The following is a 26,653-nucleotide window of genomic DNA, read 5'->3' as shown; positions in this document are numbered from 1 at the left end:
CACAAAGAGCTGCAATGAATCTAATCCACATATTTTGGAAAGCGATTGAAGAGAGATGCCAATCTTTAGACAAATAACATAAGACTTGGCTGGAAATGCAATATTAAAAAAGTCAGCAAAGTAAAGAAAGGGAAAGGTAGAAGAAGAACACGATAGGTGCATGACATCCAGGAAATGACAGGCAGCCGTGACATAACTCAGAGCACTCACCTGGCAAAAGACAAGGTCAAATAGAAAGTGATGATGGAAGCAAGATTCTAGGTACAAACTTCATCAAAGACTGCAAGCAGTCATGGTAGTGATAATAGTATATTATCTATTTTTAATAAAGTTGAATTTCCTTTTAAAGTAAAACTCCAACCTAGTTATAAGATGTTTTCCACCACTGAAAACAAAAGCATGAAGATCAAGTGGTTTTGCAATCTGCTCCAATAAATAAAAACAGAAACATCATCAAGACATTTGTTCTTGGACTTGGAATGACTGTCTCTTTTTCTGGTGTCTGATAAGACCCTAAAATAGTAAAGAAACACCAGCTAAGCACTGATTGGATTGCCAGGTCCTGTGCTTGGCTCCACGCAGTGCGTTGTGAGCTGCATTCATTTTCAGCTTCCAGCTAGAATTCAAAGAGGTTGCCATTAACACGTCAGATGTTGCTAGGTGGCAACATACCTTCCTGGCAGAATAAAGTACAGCATGAATGATGTTCTGATCTAGTGCTACAGGAAAACAAATAGCAGCAATTACTGTGTACTTTTAAATAAAGTCCTAGAAGTGATGTCTACATTTATTTTCAGATTTGATAAATGCTCTATTTAACCATATTTAAAAATGAGATTGTTAAGGCTAAGTCAAATGAGGAGTGCAACTCCCATTTTATAATAGCCTCTATTCTGCCAAACGCAACAAGAGGCTATATACCTTGTACAGATATTACCCTGCTGCCATCTAGTGTATGAAGATCATATGAGTGACTGGCATATGTTTTCACTAAATACAAACATTTAAAGCGGATCTGGCAAAGTGTAAAATCCTGTATTAATTTCCGCATTGTATTTCAGTTAATTGTAGCTTACTTCTATTACTTCGAATAATATCAAAGTTTGTAAATTTACTCTGTGAAAATCCCCACACATTTATTTCTCCATACTCACGATGCCCTTCTGTTAGGCACTGCTGTGACACAGAATTCACAGAGTAAGAAGGGTTGATTTACTAAAGGCAAATGGACTGTGCACTCTGCAAGTGCAGTTGCTCCAGAGCTTAGTAAATGAGGTAAAGCTTCACTTTGCAAAGAATGCCCAATCACATCAAAGGAAATGAAAAAAAAAACAGCTTTTTTGCTTGCACATGATTGGATGATGGAAGTCAGCAGAGCTTCTGCTCATTTACTAAACTCCGAAGCAATGGCTCTTGCAGCGTGCATATGCACTTTGCAAAGTGCACAGTCTATTTACCTTTAGTAAATATAATAAATCAACTCCAGAGTCTGCTGTGTCACTGTCACAGAGGTTCTGAGAGGAGTAATCAGTACAGGAATCACTGCTTGCATGCAGTAAGCTACCACGGGATATGTAGTTCTTAGAGATTGAAAGAAAGCAGCGGAGGAGAAGCTGCAAAGCATGCTGAGAATCCAGGAAGTTGTGGAAAGAGATGACTAGCAGACAGGCTGAACTCACAACATGAAAGATTTTTCAAGTAACCTTATATTGGATTGTCAAATATAACAATTGTTTGTATTGTTATTACAATGCTGATGTTATCAAATTAAAGGTATGCTGTCACCTTAGATTTGCTTTAATGGGAATCTACCAGGAAGAACACACAAATATTAATTTTGATTTTATATGACACAGAATATCTCCACAGTACCAATACTGAATAACAAGTGCACAAGACTGTCACTGGAAACAACACTAGTTTTTAGACATTGATATGATCTGTAAAACTGGCAAGTACAAAATCAATAATCAAGGTTTGCCTTAGCATTCAAACAATACTTATAAATCCCTGTGTCCCTTACTTAATGCTTGACGAGAGAGGAAACCAATAGCAAGCCCAGGCAACAGTAAAAACTCGACAAAAAAAATTCTCCACAAACAAAAACATTTGCTTTTATCACTGTTTGTTTCTTTTTTGGAGGAACTTCAACTCCCTTCTTGTCCCATTGACAGGAAGCCCGAGTTGGCGGGCAATCTTCCTAGCAGGAACACCAGACATATCTTTTAACCCTTTTCCTCAATATTTGAAGCCTCAATATAAAAAAAAGTTCTATTTGGAACTGGGCTTTAAGAGAAATCTTACACAATTGCGAAAACAGCTGTACTTTATATTAAAAGATAGCTGCATTTGATTACTGTTATTATTTACAAGACCTACTGTCAACACCCTCCCCAAGTTGTACACTTACCTGATCCCATTATTAAGTTTAATCCCATTAAGTCTCCTGACCGGACCATCCATCCACCACTGAGATGAAAGGTGGATGGGCTTTCCATAGCAGTTAATGGAGATTTGGAAACACATGCTCAGAATAGAATCCCAGCCAGGAGACCTTTAACGCATCCGTGCAGCTTCTTGAGCTTAAAGAAGTGGGGACAGGTAAGTGCACAACTTTGACTGGAGAGAGGGAAGCTTTTAAAGGAAAACTGTACTTAAATTGGAGCTCCACCCAAAAGGGGAAGTTCTACTTTAAGGACTGCTCCCCATTAAGGATTGGCACCTTTGGGGGGCAGGTACCCAAATTTGACAGGTACCCGCTCCCATTTCCGGTCAGATCGCCTAGGCGATCGGAAACGGAAGGTGTCCTCCCTCCCTCCCTTCCTGTAGTCTTTTGGGACATTTGACAGGTCCCAGAAGACTACAGGACCATTCATGAAGCGCAGCGCTACTTGCACATGCACAGTGGGTACCCGGCTGTGACGTTGCAAGCTATCACAGCCGGGTGCCCACACTGAAGATGCCGGCCTTACTGCTGACTTATTTTTTGACAGGTGAGTGGAACTCCGCTTTAAGTAAGGCAAAAAAAACTGCTACAATGTAATTTTAATAGATAATAATTTGGAAAGAGGGTTCTGTGTTTTCAGGTTCTTCAAGGTGTTAAAGGTCATATGTCATGTTATGTGACCTAATCCAATATATTTCCTATTTCCAGCTCCTGAAAGATGTATCCCTCGTGGGCTTTTATGATGCTATTGTGACACATGCAGATAGCAGAGCTATTGAGCTATTTGCAAGCTGTAACTTTTCTGATGATGTCATTTTGAACAGCAAGTTCAGGTAAGTCAGTTGAAAATAAGTGATTCATCTCATTAAGCTACTCTTGCTGAAAGTAGCAAACACGTTTTCATTTCTGGTGATCTCCTCTTCTCGTGCTATTGCTTGGCCGAATTGTGTTTGCCCCAATAAGTCAACTGGTAAGTCTTCTAACACCTAGACACCAAATGGTTCACATGTGAACTGTTGTCCATTCCTGCTATGAGGGAATACAACATTTCATGTGTCACATGGAGGTTCAGCTTTCTGCACCAGCAAAGACATGATTGAATGGGGCCCACAGCTGTACTTACTATAATGTCACTTATCGGACAGTGTCTTGAGCAGCAGGTTTAGGGGGCTTTCCCTGGTTCTTAAAATATACAAATTGTGATTTTTTTTTTTTCTTGATTGTGTTTCCTCTTCTAGACATTTCAGAACATTTGTGGCCACATTCAGTCATAGAAGTGTAGTTAAAAGGTGCTGTAGGGAATGTTAAGAGCTATTAGAAGGCTCTTCATACTGCAGAAAACTTACAAGCATCTTTGCTTTCATATGTTTGTAGTCTTTACAGTTGAATAGTAGTCCAGAATATGAAATGGACCATTGCTGGCTTCAATATTGTATTTTAGCTGTAAGACATTCTAAAAATAATCACATGATAGAAGGAATGAGACTTGCACAAAACGGGGTCATCATTCAGCTGTGCCTAGTGCGGCATAATATCTAAATATGGCCCTCTGGAACATGAATGGAATGTCACCCCAGATTCAGTTTGAGAATTATGTTTAGGCCCTCCACAGCCGGGGACTGATGTAGAAAAACTGTACAGTGGGGCTGACATCAATAAAGTATCGTGTGACTTTAGATTCATGTTCCTGTGCCTACCACAGCCAAGTGTACTGGAAGTTTAGGTCAGACATATGGTTTTTTTTATACATGAGCCTGCCTGTATGAGAAGATCACCAGATGATCTTCATACCACTGGATCTTTAATCTTTTGGGTTACATAACCAAACAGGCTCACAGGAAGGCGCCCCATCATTTTTCTCTGAATAGTCTATGAAATAACTCTTCTAATAACATGTAACGTTATAACTTTCAGCATTGGCATGACCCAGCAACCCTTTCAGCAAAGAAAATTATTATAGCCCTATTTAAAACAGACCAAGTACTGTGATTTGCAGGATGCTGCAGTCAATACTTCACAATGTGCCTGAATTTTACATTTCATTCATTAAAATGCAGCGTGTGCTGTAGAGCCTATAGTTTCCTTTGTAGTGTTCCCCTAATAACAACAGACAACATTCGGTGTTAGGAGCAGAGTCTGGTCTCCTGACCTCTCAAAGTTATGTCATCGGTTTTCTCCTCCTTCCCCTTCTCTTGACACATTTCATTTTTCCCATTTATTAAAATGCATTGGGCTTTGCCTGTTTTAAAGTCCTGAGCATGCAAAATGGAAATCACAATTGTAAAACAATGCTACACTTTTGAAATGTGCCAGGAGACTTTTTTTTTCTATCAGAAATGGTATTGCCAAGGTAAGCCCATACAGCTGCTTTATAAATGGGCTCCTTGGCCCAATGAATAGACTGATACATGTGCATTTTTTAGAAAGAATTATTTTGGATTGATTTATGAGACATTTTTGTGTTTTTTCACACATTTATAGAGTAGCATAGTTGTGATTTTGGTGTGTTTAAAGTGGTAAAAAACAAGCTCTTTTTCTAATCAAACAGTAGAGTACAACAGGTGTTAGGGATCCGGGTGTGACCAGAAATGTGTGGACTGACACAGGGAAGTAGCAGGCTTCAGGAACACAGGCGTAGTCAGGGCTGGAGAGGTGGAATGGTCAGGCAGGCCGTTAGGTACTGTCAGGCACCGCCCGGCGGGATCTCTAGTACCCACAGACCAGGATTCCCCAGGGCGTGGAGTCTAAGCCCCTGTCTGCCTTTTCACCAGATCCCCTGATGGTGGGGATGGACTTGGCGCAGGAATGAGACCAGGTCGCGGCCCCTGAGTGCACCCAACTGTGGTAGAGGGGTCTGCCGAGGGTATGTACTGTGGGAAAGCCTGATGTGAAGAGGCTGGCAGACCTGGTAACAGGGACTGATCCGTGCGGGATGGATCGTTTGAGTAGCGTCAGGCAGGCCAGGTCAGCAACGTGCGGGCAGCGAGGTACCGGAGGAGCAGGCAGAGAATAGTCAGGGTCACAAGCCGGGTTCAGTAACTCACGGGCAGCGTGGCACAGGGGATCAGGCAGAAGGATGGTCAGGCAAGCCAGGGGTTCAACAGGAGACGGTCAGCAGAGGTCAGGATCAAGCAGGGTCAGCAACGAGACAGGAACACAGGATACCAGGTACAGGGGCTCATGGGAAAATATACACCAAGGCCCTGATCACAGGTCTGGCCATTCCTTAAATACACCCCATGCAATCAGCCCCAGGTGTTGGCTGATTGCCTGGAGTGAGCTTCTGGCTGCTGAGAGCACCCGCTGGTCAGCCCTGGTACTGCAGCCCACACAGCAGGTGAGTCCCACCACCAGTGCTGAGTCCATTCCTGACAACAGGGTTGAAGGCTGATTGGTATGTGAAGGTTCTCAATTATCCAGGTCATGGTATAGCTATTAGTAGTTAAATTGGCTAAACATGGATTTAAATTCAGCCAGTTAAGCAGGGACCAGCCAAATTTCAATCCATGTATGGGCACTGTGGTTGTACAGAAGTCGATCTACTGATCGACTTCTGTACAACGGCCCTGTTGGATTTTCCCTACTCGATCAGCGCAGCAGACTATAGACTGCAGTGCTGATCAGTGTATTCTGACCGTGGGGAAGTCTCTCTGTTGTTAGAATGCAATAGCTCAGAGGGAGGATTCTCCCCATCCACCTTGAATGTGTGGATGGGGAGACCGGGTCAGTTTTTTTATTCCCTGCCTTAGTCACATTCAGCTTCACTTGTTCTGTAATGTTTTGTGTCTTCTCCAAGCCACACTTCTTCAGTTTCATTGAGTGTCAGGATACCCCAGCATTTATATCCACTCAGCTCTTCTTACATCTTAAAGACAAGGGGTGCTCTTTTGAGGACAGTGAGTACACATTTTGGACAGAGAGGACAATTGGTTCGCAAGAGATGTAAAAGAGACCATCTACCTAAAACTGGAACAGCCATCCCTGAACAAGGTTGGGGGCTATCAGCACCGTTGGGTTGATTACTAAAGGCAAAAGGGCGTTCAATTTTCAAGGGAATTGCCCTTTAACTTAGTGAATGTGGTGTTTGCCCATAATTGGATGATGGAAGTCAGCACTGCTTTGCCGCACTCAATAAGCTAAGGAAAATTGTCCCCTAGCAATGTGAAGAGCCTATTTGCTTTAAGTCAATCAACTCCATCCATCTGCCACATATAATGCAGTTTTCACATCTCTTGGTGAATTGACACCAATTTATACCTTTAGCCATGTAAATGAAAGAATTAACACTTATGCTGACTTCTTGATACTAAGGGGTGGATTTACTAAAGGTTAACAGATTGTGCACAGAATACCATAGAAAATGCCTCCTGCACATAAATGTGATAGCCTGGTAAAAGGTATTGGAGATGAGTTCACGTCACAGGGATAAACACTCAAGCTTTGCTGCCCTCTAGGACTGGGGCTGTCCTGAAACCACTTCACGAAATAAACAAAAGAGGGTACACCAGCCTAGTGCATTAACCCACAAAATTGAATAATACATTTTCATAACATGTACTTACTACTCCTAGCTTGGAGGCTGGTTGTGGGTAAGAGCATTTGCAAACCAGGTGCTTCATGGTCTGTCAGCACACTTAAAGTATATGTATACTCTCACCTTGTAAAACAACTCATTCAGTTTAAAATAAAAGTGAAAGGCAAAACATTTGTGTATAGATATAAAAAAAAGAACAACAAAAAAAACCCATTATGAACACTTTGCCCCCTTTTTTATAAGTGACCACATACCTAATGTTCTCAGGTGCATAAGAGCTGGGGGAGGAGAAACAGCCGCACACTGATTTTCCCTATGAAAGGCTGTGCAGTGGTGTGTGTCAGGACAAGTCTGATCATTGGAGGAGAGCAGGCTGAGTTCCCAGCATAGCTAGAGAACTGACCATGGTGCATTCTCATGCCTAGTTTGGTCAGTTTTTAAAAGAAAAGCAGAGGGAGTGGCAGTAGGGATTTCCCACAAAGGAAGTAATGCAAAGAGAGCAGCATATTTTTTCATACAAGTACATGGTACAGCAGACACATATCAGGAATTACAAACTCTTTAAATATATAATTTATCATTATTAAATATTTAAGATGTATTTTATTTTTTACTTTTAGTGCATTTTAGCCACATTCATTTTTATCCTATTTTTTACTGAAATCTTGCTCAAACTGTTCTCATAGTTGGTTAATAAAAGCTACAAAGCCCTTTCTTTCAGTCAGTGTGTGTGACATTTTACACAAATTTGGCTGTTGTTTTCTTACATTTTTAGAGCCCTTGCACAGGATTGGACAAATGCAACCACAATGAGTTACTTCCCTGCATTCTCTTTAGGTGAGAGTCTGTTAAACTATTAACATGGTATAGATTATGTTCATTGTAAGTGTATTACCCAGTGATAAGAGATTATGGAAAGCTGTTTTGCATATCCTATTCCTCCAACACCATTATTTGTTTGTGCTGAAGACTGTGCTGGACTGACTGGATCAGTCACTGGTCATAGGTGGGAAGGGAGATGTCACTCCAGCAGGTTGTGCCCAATGCTAGATACTGGCGGTAAATCCTCTTAGGCTTTGGGCTGCTGCCTTTCTGGTATAGCCTTAAGGTCGTTTCAACAGATAGACTTGGAATTATAGGAAAGAAGGAGCGCCCAATGTCCAAAAGAATGCAAGATGGATGGTAGATTAACCACCTGCCTACTAGGCACTTTTACCCCCTTCCTGACCAGGCCAGTCTTCAGCTTTCAGAGCTCCCACACTTTGAATGACAATTGCGCGGTCATGCAACACTGTACCTATATGACATTTTTAGCATTTTTTTGAGACAGATAGAGCTGTCTTACCACTGGGTTTTTATTTTTTTGCTAAATAAACAAAAAAGGATTATAAAATTTTGCAAATAAGTAATTTTTCTTCCTCACTTATGTGCGATGATGAAGCTACAGTGAAGGGCACTGATAGGTTACACTGATGGGCATTGATGAGATGGCACTGATGGGCATTGATAGGTGGCACTGATAGGCACTGATAGGTGGCACTGATTGGCACTGATGGGACTGATCAGCGCCCTGAATATCAGTGAAAACGATGTCCTGACAGGCTTGTCGGTTAACGACTCTCCTTACCTCCCACAGACACAACACAGGAGGAAAGGAATGCTGACTACCAGCAATCTGCTACATGTGATCAGCTGTGATTGGACACAGCTGATTACATGACACATGGCCGCTGTGATTGACCTTTAACCCGATCTGTGATCAGCTGTGTCCAAAGGACACAGCAATCACAGCATGCCCAATGTACACTGAAGGAAGTGTGCAGGGGGCGGGGCTCTGGGAGGATGTCTATTGACACCCTCCCAGAACTGGATGAGCGCACTGTAGCCATCTTTTGGCTATAGCGTAGTCAACAAGTGGTGTGTATAGAGAATAGCAGCCAGTACATCATGCCAATGCGTTTCCGGAAAAAAAAATCCCTCTTCTTCAGAGCTGTTGCTGCACACTATTGAATGTGAATAATTCCCATGCCAATTATATATTTGCCATGTTTCGGAGGAAAAACTGCCAGTGAAAGTTGAGGTTCCAGGGGCAGGACAGTTGGGAGACAGGGACAGGGCATTATCCTATAAGAGGAAGTGAAAAAGAAAGGACATTCTTGGCAGAATCACCAAGTATTATATTAATGAAAACTGCAGATTTAAAGAACATTGAAAATAAGTATGAAAATACGTTAACATGTTAAAGTGTTTTTGAAACCGAAACATTTTTTATCTTAATGTATTCCTTGCATTAAGGTAAAAACTTTGGTGCAGCATTGCATGACCGCACAATTGTCAGTTAAAGTAACACAGCGCCGTATCACAAAAAATGGCCTGGTCAGGAAGGGGGGTAAATCCTCTGGAGGGCAAGAGGTTAAAAAAATTATTTTACAACTAGAGATGAGCGAATCGAACTTGGCGAAGTGGAATTCGTTTCGAATATTAGGAAAAATTCGATTCGCACCGAATCCGAAAATTAGCAAACTTCGGATGCGCGAATCGAATTTTCCCCGATCGGCCGATTTTCATCCCTTCTACAGCCGGCAAAAAGTGTCCCTGCAGAGAGCTCTGCTATTTCTGACAGTTCTCTGACAGTTCCTTCACATTTACAGCGGTTGAAACATTGTATCTATTTGTTTCCATTTAGGATACAGATGTTTTTATTCGGAAACAAATAGATACAATGTTTCAACCGCTGTAAATGTGAAGGAACTGTCAGAGAACTGTCAGAAATAGCGGAGCTCTCTGCAGATACACTTTTTGCTGGAATGGAATTCTTCTTATTTTCATCCTACTTCTTCTTCTTCTTCTTCTTCTTCTTCTTCATCCTCATCCTCTTCTTCTTCATCCTCATCCTCCTCTTCTTCTTCTTCATCCTCATCCTCTTCTTCTTCTTCATCCTCATCCTCTTCTTCATCCTCATTCTCTTCTTCTTCATCCTCATCCTCTTCTTCATCCTCATCCTCTTCTTCTTCTTCATCCTCATCCTCCTCTTCTTCATCATCATCATCCTCTTCTTCTTCCTCACCATCATCCTCTTCTTCTTCATCCTCATCCTCTTCTTTTCTTCTTCTTCTTCTTCATCCTCATCCTCTTCTTCTTCTTCTTCCTCATCCTCTTCTTCATCCTCTTCTTCTTCTTCCTCTTCTTCTTCTTCCTCTTCTTCTTCTTCTTCTTCTTCATCATCCTCATCCTCTTCTTCTTCTTCTTCTTCTTCTTCTTCTTCCTCACCCTCATCCTCTTCTTCTTCATCATCCTCTTCTTCTTCATCCTCATCCTCTTCTTCTTCTTCTTCCTCATCTTCTTCTTCTTCTTCATCCTCATCCTCTTCTTATTCTTCTTCTTCTTCTTCATCCTCATCCTCTTCTTCTTCTTCTTCATCCTCATCCTCTTCTTCTTCATCCTCATCTTCTTCTTCATCCTCATCCTCTTCTTCTTCTTCTTCCTCATCCTCATCCTCTTCTTCTTCTTCATCCTCATCCTCTACTTCTTCTTCTTTTTCTTCATCCTCTTCTTCTTCATCCTCATCCTCTTCTTCTTCATCCTCATCTTCTTCTTCTTCTTCTTCATCCTCATCCTCTTCTTCTTCTTCTTCTTCTTCTTCTTCCTCATCCTCTTCTTCTTCTTCCTCATCCTCTTCTTCTTCTTCTTCTTCTTCTTCATCCTCATCCTCTTCTTCTTCTTCTTCATCCTCATCTTCTTCTTCATCCTCTTCTTCTTCATCATCCTCATCCTCTTCTTCTTCTTCTTCCTCATCCTCTTCTTCTTCTTCATCCTCATCCCCATCCTCTTCTTCTTCTTCTTCTTCTTCCTCATCCTCATCCTCTTCTTCTTCATCCTCATCCTCTTCTTCTTCATCCTCATCCTCTTCTTCTTCATCCTCATCTTCTTCTTCTTCATCCTCATCCTCTTCTTCTTCTTCTTCTTCTTCTTCTTCATCCTCATCTTCTTCTTCTTCATCCTCATCCTCTTCTTCTTCTTCATCCTCATCTTCTTCTTCATCCTCATCCTCTTCTTCATCATCTTCATCCTCATCCTCTTCTTCTTCTTCTTCTTCTTCTTCATCCTCGTCCTCTTCTTCATCCTCATCCTCTTCTTCTTCCTCATCCTCTTCTTCTTCACCATCCTCATCCTCTTCTTCATCATCTTCATCCTCATCTTCTTCTTCATCCTCATCCTCTTCTTCTTCTTCATCCTCATCCTCTTCTTCATCCTCATCCTCTTCTTCTTCTTCTTCTTCATCCTCATCCTCTTCTTCTTCTTCTTCATCCTCATCTTCTTCTTCTTCTTCTTCATCCTCATCTTCTTCTTCTTCATCCTCATCCTCTTCTTCTTCTTCTTCATCCTCTTCTTCTTCTTCTTCTTCATCCTCATCCTCTTCTTCTTCTTCTTCTTCTTCTTCTTCTTCTTCTTCATCCTCTTCTTCTTCTTCATCCTCATCTTCTTCTTCTTCTTCCTCATCCTCTTCTTCTTCTTCTTCATCCTCATCCTCATCTTCTTCTTCTTCATCCTCATCTTCCTCTTCTTCTTCTTCATCCTCATCTTCTTCTTCTTCTTCTTCATCCTCATCTTCTTCTTCTTCATCATCCTCATCCTCTTCTTCTTCTTCTTCTTCTTCTTCATCCTCATCTTCTTCTTCTTCTTCTTCTTCATCCTCATCCTCTTCTTCATCCTCATCTTCTTCTTCATCCTCTTCTTCTTCTTCTTCTCCATCCTCATCCTCTTCTTCTTCTTCCTCATCCTCTTCTTCTTCTTCTTCATCCTCATCCTCTTCTTCTTCTTCCTCATCCTCATCCTCCTCTTCTTCTTCTTCTTCTTCTTCATCCTCATCCTCTTCTTCTTCTTCTTCTTCATCCTCTTCTTCTTCTTCATCCTCATCCTCTTCTTCTTCATCATCATCCTCATCCTCTTCTTCTTCTTCCTCATCCTCTTCTTCTTCTTCCTCATCCTCTTCTTCTTCTTCTTCTTCATCCTCATCTTCTTCTTCTTCATCCTCATCCTCTTCTTCTTCTTCATCTTCTTCTTCCTCATCTTCTTCTTCTTCATCCTCTTCTTCTTCTTCATCCTCATCTTCTTCTTCATCCTCTTCTTCTTCATCATCATCATCCTCTTCTTCTTCTTCATCATCCTCATCCTCTTCTTCTTCTTCTTCTTCTTCTTCTTCCTCTTCTTCTTCTTCTTCATCCTCATCCTCTTCTTCTTCTTCTTCTTCTTCTTCTTCTTCATCCTCATCCTCTTCTTCTTCTTTTTCTTCTTCTTCTTCTTCATCCTCATCTTCTTCTTCATCCTCATCCTCTTCTTCTTCTTTTTCTTCATCCTCATCCTCTTCTTCCTCATCCTCATCCTCTTCTTCTTCTTCTTCATCCTCATCCTCTTCTTCTTCTTCTTCTTCTTCTTCTTCTTCATCCTCATCTTCTTCTTCTTTTTCATCCTCATCCTCTTCTTCTTCTTCTTCTTCATCATCATCATCCTCATCCTCTTCTTCTTCATCCTCATCCTCTTCTTCTTCTTCTTCTTCCTCATCCTCTTCTTCTTCTGCTTCTTCTTCATCCTCATCCTCTTCTTCTTCTTCCTCATCCTCATCCTCTTCATCCTCTTCTTCTTCTTCATCCTCATCTTCTTCATCCTCATCCTCTTCTTCATCATCCTCATCCTCTTCTTCTTCTTCTTCTTCTTCCTCATCCTCATCCTCATCCTCTTCTTCTTCTTCCTCATCCTCATCCTCTTCTTCTTCTTCTTCTTAATCCTCATCTTCTTCTTCTTCATCCTCATCCTCTTCTTCTTCTTCTTCTTCATCCTCATCCTCTTCTTCTTCAATTGAAGCTGCTTCTGCTCCGCCACTCTGCCATTGGACTCTTGATAGTCGTCTCCCCACACTGCTGCTGGGGGGACTTTTTAACATAGGCCTCTGTATGGCCTTCAATTTAAGCTGCTTACGCTTCGCCACTCTGCCATGGGCCCCTGTACCGCCTCCTCATGCTGCTGCCAGGCCCGTAATCTGTCATGGGCCCCTGTACCGCCTCCTCATGCTGCTGCCAGGTCCAGAGTGTGTCATGGGTCCCTGTACGGCCTCCCATTGCTGCTGTCTCCATCGCCACACTCTGCCATGTGCCACTTTCAGGTCTCCTCACACTGCTGGTGGGTTCCATTTTTGTCATAGGGTGCTGTATGGCCTCCCATTGCTGCTGCCTCCACCGCCACACTGTGGCTCCACACTCTGGTTTTGGCCCCGTGACTGCCCAAATGAGTGAAGTGTGCGGTGATTCTAAGATCGACGGCACTCATCTGCATGTCATACTGACTGACAGTATTATTTCTCTTCCCCAGCAGACTCCAAGGGCATTTAAATTAAAGGTACAGTGTTCTGCACTAATATAAAGGCTCTCTGAAGCCTAGAAACCCTTTTAATAAGTTAAATTCGCAGCGAATAAATTCGCATCGAATCGAATTTATCCCGCAAATTTCGGCGAATCAGCCGAATCGAATTTTTGAATAATTCGCTCATCTCTAATTACAACCATTTTAAAGCTAATTGCTAAGATAGGTGGTGAAGGAGAAATACCAGCATTAAATGTGAGGTATGAGGCCAGAGAAGAGACTGATAAACAATAGCATTTAGGGTCATTATTTTGAAGGGTTTAGGTTTACTATGTAATTTCATTAAACATTTTTATATTCACTGTATGAGTTTCATTTTGGTTTACAGCTTAAGTCCATCCAGAACTGATATTTCATTATCGTTGGCTGAATCACCCTCTGGCTTTTTATTATTTGGGGACCTTAAGGATGGTTCAACCTTTTATTGTCAGAATACTGTTCTTGCTGCAACAAGTAGCTCCCTTTCCTGCTGCATCAAGAAAATGATTACTCCTTTTGATACACGAAGAAGAGCTTTGCTTCTTGTCCAATAATGTACAATAAAGGGAAATTCCCTCATATTGACTGCAGAAGTTGGGTAGAAATTAGTATACATTTCCTTTGTTGAAGCCAGTGACTGATTTAAACTAGCTCGTATCCAACCAAGACTGAAATATTAATTACTGGTTGAAAGGTCCTTTAACTTTCATTGAATGTATTCAGATTCTGTGTTTATTTTTAGGCAAAGCCTCTTATTTGGATACAGAAGATTTGGAAGCTGAGATGACACAGTGGTAATTGACTTTATAATTGTAGTAATTTCTAGACGTGGGTCAAACTGGCGCCTGCAAGAGATTTGGACAGTAGCAAACAAGAAACGATAAACCAATCCCAATCATAATTTTTTTGCTAGTGTCCTAGGAGATTGGACACCTTATGCCTAGCTGTGCTGAGAAAATCTAATTTTGCCCTTTTTTATTTTTACCTTCATTTATGACACTCCACTAATATTTTTTCCCTCAGTAACTTTAGCCAAGATTTCAAGAAATGCTGCTTGAGCTCATATCTACACAACAGCTTTCCAGATCAGCGTAACCTCAGCAACAGCTTTGAAGGCTATACCTGGATCCTACTGAACTGAAGATAGCAGGGTTAGCCTTGAATTTGACATTTAGGCAATTGGTGCATTCAAAATTTCTATGGTTCTGTATTGTGACACTTTCTAGATCTCTATGTACTGTTAGTTATCCACAGAGCACTCTGCAGATTCTTTGCTATGGTACAGTCTCTGGTGTCACCCAGTCTCTGAGCACTGAAGCACTGTGTATAGCTGGTCGGGCTGGGAGCTACCTCACAATAGGTACCATTTGGCATCATTGTAAAATTCTTGCCATGGTAATGATTAAGGCTGAGGGAACTGAGCACTGATGTTATCAATAAGGTAGATTGTTACTTATGAGGTACATTCTTCATTTATGGACTTTCTCTCTCCCTAAACTCAAGGGTTAAGGATGTTCCACCTACACCTCTTGCTGTTAATTGTTTAGCTCTTTTGTTCTTACATACTCTACCTTATTTATTCATTCTTCCTTTCCCTGAAGTCAAGGATTAAGGATGTTTCCTTTTAACGTTTGGATGTTGCCTTGCTGGTCTTTTGACTTGAACATACCTTGTATGTGCAATTTTTCTTTCTCTACAGCTCACAGTTAGTGTCCCAAACCTGGTAGAGGGCAAGCTGATGAAAGGGCTATCCTTACACTTTCTGTCCAATATCCCCTGAAGTTGGTGACAGGGTGTAAGTGTAGCAAGTCAAGGAGTGGTACGGGTGCGACATTCTGGATGCTGTGGTTGCTCAAACTGAAGCTTGTGCAGAAAGGTGATACACAGGTGGAACACAGGAACTTCCAGGCGCAGGGAGCAAAGCTTTAGTCAAAATTAGCCAGAGTCAGCAACAACTGAGTAGCAAAGGTAATAAATCAGAAGACAGGAGCAGGGTCAGAATCCATGCTTGGTTTGATATCAGATGAGCAGCAAAAGCAATAAAACAGCAGGCAGAAAACAAAGTTAGGAGACAAGTCATGGTCAACAACAGGATATCAGAATAAAGCAGGGTCAAGGAACAAGCTGGGTCAAATTCAAGACTGCAGATTTCCTGCAGCTTTGTGGCACCCACCTACTGTCTACATGCACTCCAGCAATGGTTTCATGGCATTTCACAGGGCAGATTTCTTGGTGGTGACAACAGTGAACCATGTGTACTGTTGAAATTGTCTCAAACAGAAACTTATGTGAAAGACTTACAATGTTGGAGCATAATTGCTAACCTATTAGAAGTGATGGAGCAAACACTTTTGTGCCTGGATCACTAGGTATTATGTCAATTTAAATCTGCATATTTAAATGTATATCTACTTTAAGAAATATAAAACAGATTACAAGTTGGTTTATGAAAAATACATAGTGGCATTTCCAGAACATTGCTGGCTTTCTGTCTTGCAATCCTATAGAACAAAATGGAAAGAAAAAGTGAGCACTATATATTAAAGCAGCTGGGACACCAAAAAGGTACCAATACAACCTCTCTGAAGCTAAAATGAAAATAAAGGTGTAGCGCTTGTAAAATCGACAATATATATCATGCGGTAAATAAGCATATAAATTAGTATGTGGTGCACAATCAAAAGTCCATGTGATGGTCAAGATATGAAATATGGTATTGAGGATTTCTTCCCAACCACTTCTGGTGATAAATAAATAAATTGCAAACTCACCGGATGCACGAAGTAATTGCGCATTTGAGAAAACAATATCTCACTGGGTCAGCTGGAGCGCCTTGAAAAGGGCTTCTCCCATCTGATACGGATTCCTCCCTGGGTACCTCCTGGATGATAGCAGCTTCCCTCTCCTGTTTATCAGGTGTAGTTAGTGGTCATTCATCAGTGCTGAAGATGCTAACATATATAATTTATCAGGGATTTTTGCATTGTCTTTTTCCCATGACCTCTTCATCAAGGAGCATGCCCTTAGCAGGAGATTTGAGTTTGCCTAATCAGACAGTGAGGGGTTTATGTTATTCTGTGGTTGCAGTAAATGGCTCCATCCTTTCAAGCCGGGTCATATGGCTCCCGTTGAAGATGTCTTCTTGTGTACGTCTACACACGTTTACTTCCTTGAATTCTGAGACATGATGAAGAGGTCATGGGAAAAAGACAATGCCAGTCAGTGCCCAGCAGTGATGCCAGTCAGTGCCGCCTATCTGTGCCACCTCATTAGTGCCGCCTATCAGTTCCGCATATCAGTGCTGCCTATCAGTGCTGCCTCTCAGTACCCATCAGTGCTGCCTCATCAATGCACATCAGTGAAGGAGAAAAATTACCTATTTGAAAATTTTTATAATAGAAACAAAGAAACTTTTTTTTTTTCACATTTTTTGCACTTTTTTTGTTTATAGCGCAAAAAGCAAACCGCCCAGCGGCTATTAAATACCACCAAAAGAAAGCATGACCGCGCAATTGTCATTCAAAGTGAGACAGCGCTGAAAGCTGAAAATTGGCCTGGTAAAGAAGGGGGTAAAAGTGCCCGGTAGGCAAATGGTTAAAGCAGAGTTCCACTCACACTGTAAAAAAATAAAGGTCAGCAGCTCCATAAACTGCAGCTGCTGACTTGTAAAAAACAGCCACTTACCTGTCCCTCGATCCTGCGGTATCCTCTCCAGAGCCCGTTTCATTGATCGCCCGGTGTTCCCAGTGCCAGCATCTTCAGTGTGGGCACCCGGCTGTGACAGCTGCGCTTTCTGAATGGTCCCGTAGTCTTCTGGGATCTGTCACGTGGCCCATGCGATCGCAGCGGAAGTGGGAGCGGGTACCTGTCAATTTCGGGTACCTGCTCCCCAAAGGTGCCAATCCTTAATTGAGAGCGCGGGACCAGTCTTTAAAGCAGAATGTTCCCTTTAAGTTTTGACCAATGGAAAGTTGCAGTTAGCACTTTTATATTTAAATGTTTGTCAAATCTCACCTCAAAGCACTGCCCAGTCTGTGTTTATTTCTAGCAAACGGTCCTTGTCTATGGCCAACTATGAGACACTCTGTTGTTTGTATAATACCATGAAATATTCCAAGGTCAACATTGTGTTTTCCTGACATAACTCAAATACAGCCAGCTTAGTTTAGGCATGGAAAATACGAATCATAGTATCATAAGTGTATCTTCTGTCATTCAAATTCTTTTCTGTTTTGTTTTGTTTTGTTTTTTTAAATAAAATACCATCCAAAAATACCAGGTTTTATTTTAGTTTTAAGTTTCCTGCATATTTATTGAAACAAAGGCTAAGCAATTTTAATCAGTATTTCAGTTGTGAGCAGATTCTAGTTGGGTATGCCTCAGTTTTTCAGGAACTAGTGTTTTTCGTGTCTGTCCCAACAGCATTAGCGCACTGCAACGCATACATCAATAGGTACCTATTGTTGCGAGGGTACAAAATGGCAGTTTTTGGTCCTTGTACACACACTTAGGACTCAGAGAAAATAGATGTGAACATGCAAAATGCAAAAACCTTAACAATCATTGACACATCAAGCAATAGGTTACAATATGTACTTTTGTGGTATCATATAGGTGTGAGTACATCCACAATTAATGCTGTGCCCCCCACACTAACAGATATTTTTTTAGTAAACTGAAATCCAAATTAGAAATGTTCAATACATTTTTAGAAAAGCAGAATTAAACTTGTGGCACCTTTATCTTCTTCCGATTGCTGGTCCTAATTGGCTGGCACAGTTGTTTATTCATTCCAGTGCTGAGAATGTACAGTGAGCAGATTATGAGAGAGCTGGTAAGTTTGTTTTATTGCAGAAAAGATATAGCATGTCTTTTCTGCAATAAAGAGCCCAATCGCATACAAGTTTTAGTTTAACACTTTCACTGCCAGGGACAGGTTTTTTTGTTTGTTTGTTTTTTCTTGTATACGTGATAAAATGCACATTTTAGGCCTAAGGAAATCTATATTTTCTGAAAGCAGAGATCCTGGAGAATAAAATGGTGGTAGTTTTACTTTTTTGTGTCACAGAATATTGTAAATAATATAAGTCATCCATTTTAGCGTTAAACATGAATATTGCATATGCCTGGTATTATCTCTAAAACAATTGCTGTTTTTGTATGTAGGCACCCCTGACGCGTGGAGGGAGGGGAGTGGGGGTGGTGAGGAGTGTTAGTGCTTGGGTGTACCGTTCATTTTTTACATTTTTTTCTTAAGCTTTTTGTGTGGCGGGTTCTCTTTACTGAGATATCGGGGGTCTGTTAGACCGCTGATGTCTCCACTGAAGCTAATGGAGCACAGATTGGCTGGGGAAGATGACAACTAAAACCTAAGGTGAAATAATAAACATTGCTTTCGGGTTTTTCCTAGGTACCCAACAACACCCACCATACCGGCTGTGGACCCACAGGACATGTAGGGTGGGGGGGATAGGGCTGCACATTCCGGGGGTCTCTGAAAGCAATTCAGTGGCCGTACAACCCAAAGCCAATGGTTGCTAATGTTTCCACACATTCCTGCCTGCTACAGAGAGTTCGTAAAACCCCCTGCTGCTGCCCACTTTCCGCTTTATGCTTTGGCCATGAAGAGGTTATCTTTAGTTCTGCTTTAAATCTAAATCAAACATACCGATGTTGTTTTCTGCAGTGTTCTAGTGTTCTCATTTATGCTGCGAAACGTCTTTTTACAAAAATCTAGAACCCATAATTAAAGGGATAGTATTGGCTGTTTACTAGAAATGCCACATCTTACCAACTTGAGAAGCTCTTGCAGCGGTTTTGATTTTATTTTCTGAAAAAAAACCTGTAAATCTTATAGTAAACTGTAATGCAAGTGAACATGTTCTCTATCATATTTTAAATATAATTTCTGTTCTATTCAGGAGGGAGAATTCAATGGCTGCTCATGAAGCCCAGGCTATATTCATGAGAAGAATATTGCAAGAAATTAAAGCTCTGAGGAAACAGGTGAATGACAGTCATGTTCCAGTCTACATTAGCACAATACATATTTATATACTGTAAGCCTGCTCTCCAGCTCCTTGTGAAAACAAAACCCTTCGATCTTATCTCTATGGCCACATTCCACTCAAATCTTTTGGGATGACAACCAGATAATTAAAGTGTAATTTTAGTAATTTTTTTTTTATTTAGAAAAGTGAATTAATCACTGTACTCCAGGCTGTAGTAACTTTGCTTGCTTATTAAAGCTTGTACACACGATGAGAATATCGGACGAAAGATCGCCCTTTTTTTTATTGCATTCTAGTCTCATATCAAAAATGAATAGCTTACTAAAGCTCCGAAAGACATAAGATAGAATACAAGGTCCCGTGATGATGTAATGCATTGTACTGTAATGTATACTTTCAAGCAAGAGCAATCTTGGTCACTCAGTTTTTTACAGGCGAATACTCTACTGATTACACAAAAATCATTTGTTATGTTATCTTACAAGAAAAATGTTTGTGCTTGTCCCTTCAGATAGTTTTAACAGAACTCGTGATCAGCTCTTGAAAGCTGTATACTAACAATCAGATTATGGGATGATTGCTCCAAAAGTGGTATTTTTCGTCCATTTTTCTCATCGTGTGTACTAGGCATAGGATAGCAGAAGGGGTGACCATCTTTTTATTGCAGTGCTGCAGAAACAAACACAAGTTTAGAAAGTTCACCTATAAACCATAAAAAAAAGATAAAAGATAAGGGTATGATAGAGTTAATAAAAACTAATTAGGGTTACACAACTGCAGTTTGCGTTCATAAATGAATGAAGATTAGGACTGGGCTGTGGTTTATGGTGGCCATTCACTTACTTTCTTTTTATTTAGCCAGCAGGCTGAATGAAAAACAAAATACACATTCCTCTATCCACATAAATGATGTGAATGGAGGAATCCCCCAGTGGCACCACAGCTCTCAGAATACACTGACCAGTGGCTGCAGCCACTGGCCAAGATCAATTTCCCAGTATGTACCTTTGATCTAACAATTTACTCCTGCTGAGCTGAGATGACCACACACTGCTCAAAATTCAGCAGGGACCAGACAAATTTTGATCACTGTGTGGCCAGCTTTAGTCCTGCTCATTACACTTGGAGGGGGCTCACCTAAGTAAATCAGCTAAGGTTCACTGTCAGCACACCTGATACAAAGCAGGAGGCTGTCACACAGACAACAGATCTATGCCATTTACACTAAGAGCTCTGCCAGTGAAATCCAAAGTACTAAACTGTAATTTTGACACAGCCCATGATGCAGAAGCAGGAGAAGTTCCTACTCAAACTGAACACTCTAGCACAGTGCCCATGACAGGTGCCTCTTCTGCCTCTGCCCAGCTCTTGATTTAATAATCTGTTATTATCCTTTGTGATGTTACAGAATCCCAGCCAGGATTGTGGGATGTAATCTGTTTACACCACATCTGAAAACAGTGGAGATTCAGCATGGCTATTAAGGGTAGTCACTGATACCATGACCATAGCTCTGGGGTCCCTGCCCTGGTCCTGTTTAAAGAAAGATTGTTGTTCTCCTTTAACAGAAGATCAGTCAATAGGATTATCTAGCAAAGGATTCCATAAGTAAAAATGCACTTTGCTGTGTCAAACCTTCATGTGTTTGATTTAAGAATAGGATGCCATATGGCATGGTTTTGTACCATGTCCCAGAGCAGATTAGCTACTGTACATCACACCTCCCAACTTTCTAAGATGGGAAAGAGGGATACCGATTGGCAAAAAGTAAGTAGGCAAAGGACTCAGCCCATGCCACACCCCCACTGCAGGGTTAAGCAAAGCGGTTGTAAACTGTTACGTATACACAATGAAGTGACTAGCCTCAGGTGATACACAGAGGCAAACCAAATCCTCCTACATAGGTATACTTGTTTATCTGCAGCCCTCTCTCCTCTACAGCTGTTCAAAGTATATAATTTACACAGCATTTCGGAGCTTCAAAACGCAGGGCAGGATCTGATGTCACACATTGCGCAGCTTAACACAAGGAGCTGAGTGTAATCAGAGACATGAGTGGAGGGAAAGAATATACCCCCCTCTAAACAGTCTTATAGGGAAACATGAACAGCTGATGATGTCAATCACTTGTGTGTGCTTGGGGGGGGGGAGAAATCACACGACAGTATGTGCTTTGAATAGAGACAGGTACAGAAGGATATGTTTTGTTCGTTCTTCATTTCAGTTAAGGCACAAAATATGATTGGTTAAACCAACAAGTGTTTTTTTAATACTATTCCTTTATACTGGCTTTTGAAATCTATAAATGCAACAGTTTAGAAATGTAATGAAAAATTTTGTACAGTAAAACACTTTAATAGATAAATAGTGCATTTTTATACAGGTATATACATCAGATCAAAATGAGGGACAAATGAGGAGAATAAAGGAACAAAGGGACTTTGTTCCAAAAGAGGGACAATTCCTGCAAATCAGGGACAGTTGGGTGCTATGGATATATATCTGTTTGAAAACATCAAGTCTCTCTGTAATACCTAGCTAATGTTTGTGCTTTGTAGATGTAGGTCTTAATTGGGTGTTCATAACAGAAAAGGACAATCTGAACATGTTTAAATTGAAAGAGCTTTTTAGCTTGTTTGTAGGCATTAAATTGCTCTTAACTTCAAGGCTTTATTGCTATGTATAATGAAATAGTGTGTTTTCATTAGGTCTTCTTCGAAGTAGTATAGCACATGGCCTTCATAGGACCCACCACATCTTTCCTTGAGTATATGAATCCTAAGTGCTTATGTCTTATTTTTTGTAAAAAAAACATATCCAGTTTTGTAAGTAAACTTTCCCTCCTATGAACTTAGCAGGTAGTATTCATATTCTGTGATAGTATGGGTTTCTGATCAGTAAATCTCATTAGCACCCCGGTCACATTGGGTGTGACTAGGCATGCGATTTGCAAATCATATGCCAAGTTGTCCTATTGTCCGCAATTACATGAATTATTAAATTGGTGCTGTTCTGACTTTTTTCCTTTTTTTTTTCTAAAGTAGTACATGCACTACTTTTGGTGCAATTTGCATAGACATCTGTGTCGGGTGTCTTGCAAATCACACCTGAAATCTCTCTGCGTTTTAAAAAAAATCCCTGACCCTTTCCAAAAAACTCACTGGGTGAAAACGCGCAAATGTGTCCCATAGGAAATTATGTTAAATGGACTGAAATGCGTTTCTGCAAAACGCAAAACACTGCAGAAAATGCTTAGGTGTGAACCTAGGGTAAAACAATGTCCTCTAGGGGCTAAATTACAGTCATGGCCAAAAATATTGGCACCCCTGTATTTCTGTCGGATAATACACCACTTCACCCAGAAAATTGTTGCAGTTACAAATGTGTAGGCATTCTCATGTTTATTTATTTTGTTTGTATTGGTATGACACAAAAAAGTAGAGAAAAAAAAAAGCCAAATCTGACACATTCCATGCAAAACCGCAAAAATGGACTGGACAATATTATTGGCACCCTCAATTTAATATTTGGTAGCACACCCCTTGGAAATATAACTGAAATCAATCGCTTCCTGTAACCATCAATGAGTTTCTTACACCTCTGGAATTTTGGACCACTCTTCTTTCACCAACTGCTCCAGGTCTCTCAGTTTGGAAGGGTTCCTTTTCCCAACTGCTGATTTGAGATCTCTCCACATGTGCTCTATAGGATTGAGATCTGGACTCATTGCTGGATAGTTCAGTATTCTCCAGCGTTTTGTCTGAAACCACTTCCGGGTGCTTTTTGACGTGTGCTTTGGGTCATTGTTCTGCTGTAAGACCCATGACCTCTGATGGAGACCCAACTTTCTGATACTGGGCCCTACATTGCACCCCAGAATTCTTTGGTAGTCTTCATCTTTCATAGTGCCATGCACACAGTCAAGACATCCAGTGCCTTAAGCAGCAAAGCAACCCCAAAACACCAGTGAACCTCTACCATGTTTGACTGTAGGGACTGTATTCTTTTCTTTAAAGGCCTCATTTCTTTTTCTGAAAACAGTAGAATAATGGGCTTTACCATTAAGCTGTAATTTTTTTTAATCTGTCCACAGCACATTCTCCCAAAAGGATTTTGGCTTCCTCAGGTAAGTTTTGGCAAACTACAATCTTGCTTTTTTATGTTTCTGTGTCAACAGTGGGGTCCTCCTGGGTCTCCTACCATAGCGCCCTTTTCGTTCAGATGGTGACGTATAGTGCGAGCTGACACAGTTGTATCCTGTGCTTGAAGATCAGCTTGAATTTGTCTATTTGTCTGGGAGTAGATTGAGGTTCTTTATCCACCATTCCAACAATCCTTTGTTGTAATCTTTGATCATTTTTTCTCTTTCGTCCTTGTCCAGGGAGATTAACTACAGTGCCTTGGGCTGTAAACTTCTTGACAATGATGCGCATAGTGCACATAGGAACATTAAAAGCAATGGAGATTGACTTGTATCCTTGAGATTGTCCATGCTTTTCCACAATTTTTGTTCTCAAATCCTCAGACAATTCTTTGCTGCTTTTTCTTTTCCCCATGCTCCATGTGGCGCACAAGGTTGAGTACATTTTTCACCATTTTAACTGGTTGCTAGTGTGATTTCAATATTGCCAGCACCTGTTAATTCATACGGGTGAGTTTAATTAAAAATTACAGGAGCTTCACAAACTTGGAATGCAATTGTTTCTTACAGTTTTGAGAAGGCGCCAATAATTTTATTTAGTCCATTTTTGGGGTTTTGCGAGGAATGTGTCAGATTTGGCTTTTTGTTTCTCCACTTTTTTGTGTCATACCACTACAAACAAAAGAAAAGAACATGAGAATGCCTAAACATTTGTAATTGCAACACTTTTCCGGGCAAAGTGGTGTATTATCTGACAGAAATGCAGGGGTGCCAATACTTTTGCTATGACTGTATCATATTCTATTGAAAATTACAACCTTTATTTAAAGGAGCAGTAAAATAATTGAATACAATAGTTCTCTGTAATAGAAAGTATAATAATACCATCCAATGGCCTTTATTTTGTAAACTATTGGTAAAAAAAAAACATGCCTTAGTAAAAAAAGGTGTTAATCAGCTTTGATACATTTTGGGGTGAAGTATATATACAGTGGGGATCGAAAGTTTGGGCACCCCAGCTAAAAATTTGCATTAATGTGCATAAAGAAGCCAAGGAAAGATGGAAAAATCTCCAAAAGGCATCAAATTACAGATTAGACATTCTTATAATATATCAACAAAAGTTAGATTTTATTTCCATCATTTACACTTTCAAAATAACAGAAAACAAAAAAATGGCGTCTGCAAAAGTTTGGGCACCCTGCAGAATTTATAGCATGCACTGCCCCCTTTGCAAAGCTGAGACCTGCCAGTGTCATGGATTGTTCTCAATCATCGTCTGGGAAGACCAGGTGATGTCAATCTCAAAGGTTTTAAATGCCCAGACTCATCTGACCTTGCCCCAACAATCAGCACCATGGGTTCTTCTAAGCAGTTGTCTAGAAAACCGAAACTGAAAATAGTTGACGCTCACAAAGCTGGAGAAGGCTATAAGAAGATAGCAAAGCGTTTTCAGATGTCAATATCCTCTGTTTGGAATGTAATTAAGAAATGGCAGTCATCAGGAACAGTGGAAGTTAAAGCAACATCTGGAAGACCAAGAAAAATATCAGACAGAACAGCTCGCAGGATTGTGAGAAAAACAATTCAAAACCCACGTTTGACTGCACGATCCCTCCAGAAAGATCTGGCAGACACTGGAGTTGTGGTACACTATTCCACTATAAAGAGATACTTGTACAAATATGGTCTTCATGGAAGAGTCATCAGAAGAAAACCTCTTCTACGTCCTCACCACAAAAATCATCGTTTGAACTTTGCAAATGAACATATAGACAAGCCTGATGCATTTTGGAAACAAGTTCTGTGGACCGATGAGGTTAAAATTGAACCTTTTGGCCGGAATGAGCAAAGGTACGTTTGGAGAAGAAGGGACACAGAATTTAATGAAAAGAACCTCTGTCCAACTGTTAAGCATGGGGTTGGATCAATCATGCTTTGGGGTTGTGTTGCAGCCAGTGGCACAGGGAACATCTCACGAAGAGAAGGAAAAATGGATTCAATAAAATTTCAGCAAATTTTGGATGGTAACTTGATGCCATCTGTGAAAAAGCTGAAGTTAAAGAGAGGACGGCTTCTACAAATGGATAATGATCCTAAACACACCTCGAAATCCACAGGGGATTACATCAAGAGGCGTAAACTGAAGGTTTTGCCATGGCCTTCACAATCTCCTGACCTCAACATAATTGAAAATCTATGGATAGACCTTAAAAGAGCAATGCGTGACAGACAGCCCAGAAATCTCAAAGAACTGGAAGACTTTTGTAAGGAAGAATGGGCAAAGATACCTCAAACAAGAATTGAAAGACTCTTGGCTGGCTACAAAAAGCATTTACAAGCTGTGATACTTGCCAAAGGGGGCAGTACAAGATATTAACTCTGCAGGGTGCCCAAACTTTTGCAGACGCCATTTTTTTGTTTTCTGTTTTTTTGAAAGTGTAAATGATGGAAATAAAATCTAACTTTTGTTGACATATTATAAGAATGTCTAATCTGTAATTTGATGCCTTTTGGAGATTTTTCCATCTTTCCTTGGCTTCTTTATGCACATTAATACAAATTTTTAGCTGGGGTGCCCAAACTTTCGATCCCCACTGTATATATATATATATATATATATATATATATATATGTATAAAAATAACAATAACAGAGGTGGGGTGAAGGAAGATCCCCCCTATATATGCGGCATTAGCAAACCCGGAGAATGTATATATTTAAAAAATGGATGGAAATATAAATATAATATAACATGATGAAATGACATAAAATCAAGAAATAAAAATTTTAAAATAAAAATAAGAATGAAATTGAAAATAAATATAAAAATACACTTCGTGTATTTAATACAAATCGCGTATGCGAGAGTAATGTGTATATCAGTACTAAATAGACGTGCAAATATAAGAACCAGCACCTGCTGAATACTACATAAATGCCAGTAGGGAGAAAGGGAATACATCTATGGGAGCATACAGACCAATTTGTAAACATATATATGTCTGCATAGGGCCACATACTGTAATGCACATGCATGCAATGTAATCTTAGACTCCTGGGGGGTGGGGGGTCAATATACCATGCTATCACACCAAAGACCTGGAGGGAAACCCTCAAAAGGG

The 26,653-nt window shown here is 40.5% G+C and overlaps 1 protein-coding gene across 2 annotated transcripts in view; it reads left to right on the top strand.

Moving 5' to 3' along the window:
- LOC149449707 (uncharacterized) overlaps nt 1-26,653 on the top strand; it is a 402,043-nt gene that overhangs the window by 353,835 nt on the left and 21,555 nt on the right. For both annotated transcript variants that reach the window (XM_089692868.1, XM_089692869.1), the window contains exons 7-10: nt 3,155-3,279; nt 7,756-7,817; nt 14,119-14,170; nt 19,298-19,382. In XM_089692868.1, the coding sequence (XP_089548994.1) occupies nt 3,155-3,279; nt 7,756-7,817; nt 14,119-14,170; nt 19,298-19,382 (324 nt within the window). The remainder of the gene's footprint in view (nt 1-3,154; nt 3,280-7,755; nt 7,818-14,118; nt 14,171-19,297; nt 19,383-26,653) is intronic.

Source organism: Staurois parvus, unplaced genomic scaffold (genome assembly GCF_062004578.1).
Source record: "Staurois parvus isolate SC_StPar_1 unplaced genomic scaffold, SC_StPar_1.0 ptg000607l, whole genome shotgun sequence".
Taxonomy (NCBI): Eukaryota; Metazoa; Chordata; class Amphibia; order Anura; family Ranidae; genus Staurois; species Staurois parvus.
This window is presented reverse-complemented; position numbering and strand designations above follow the sequence as displayed.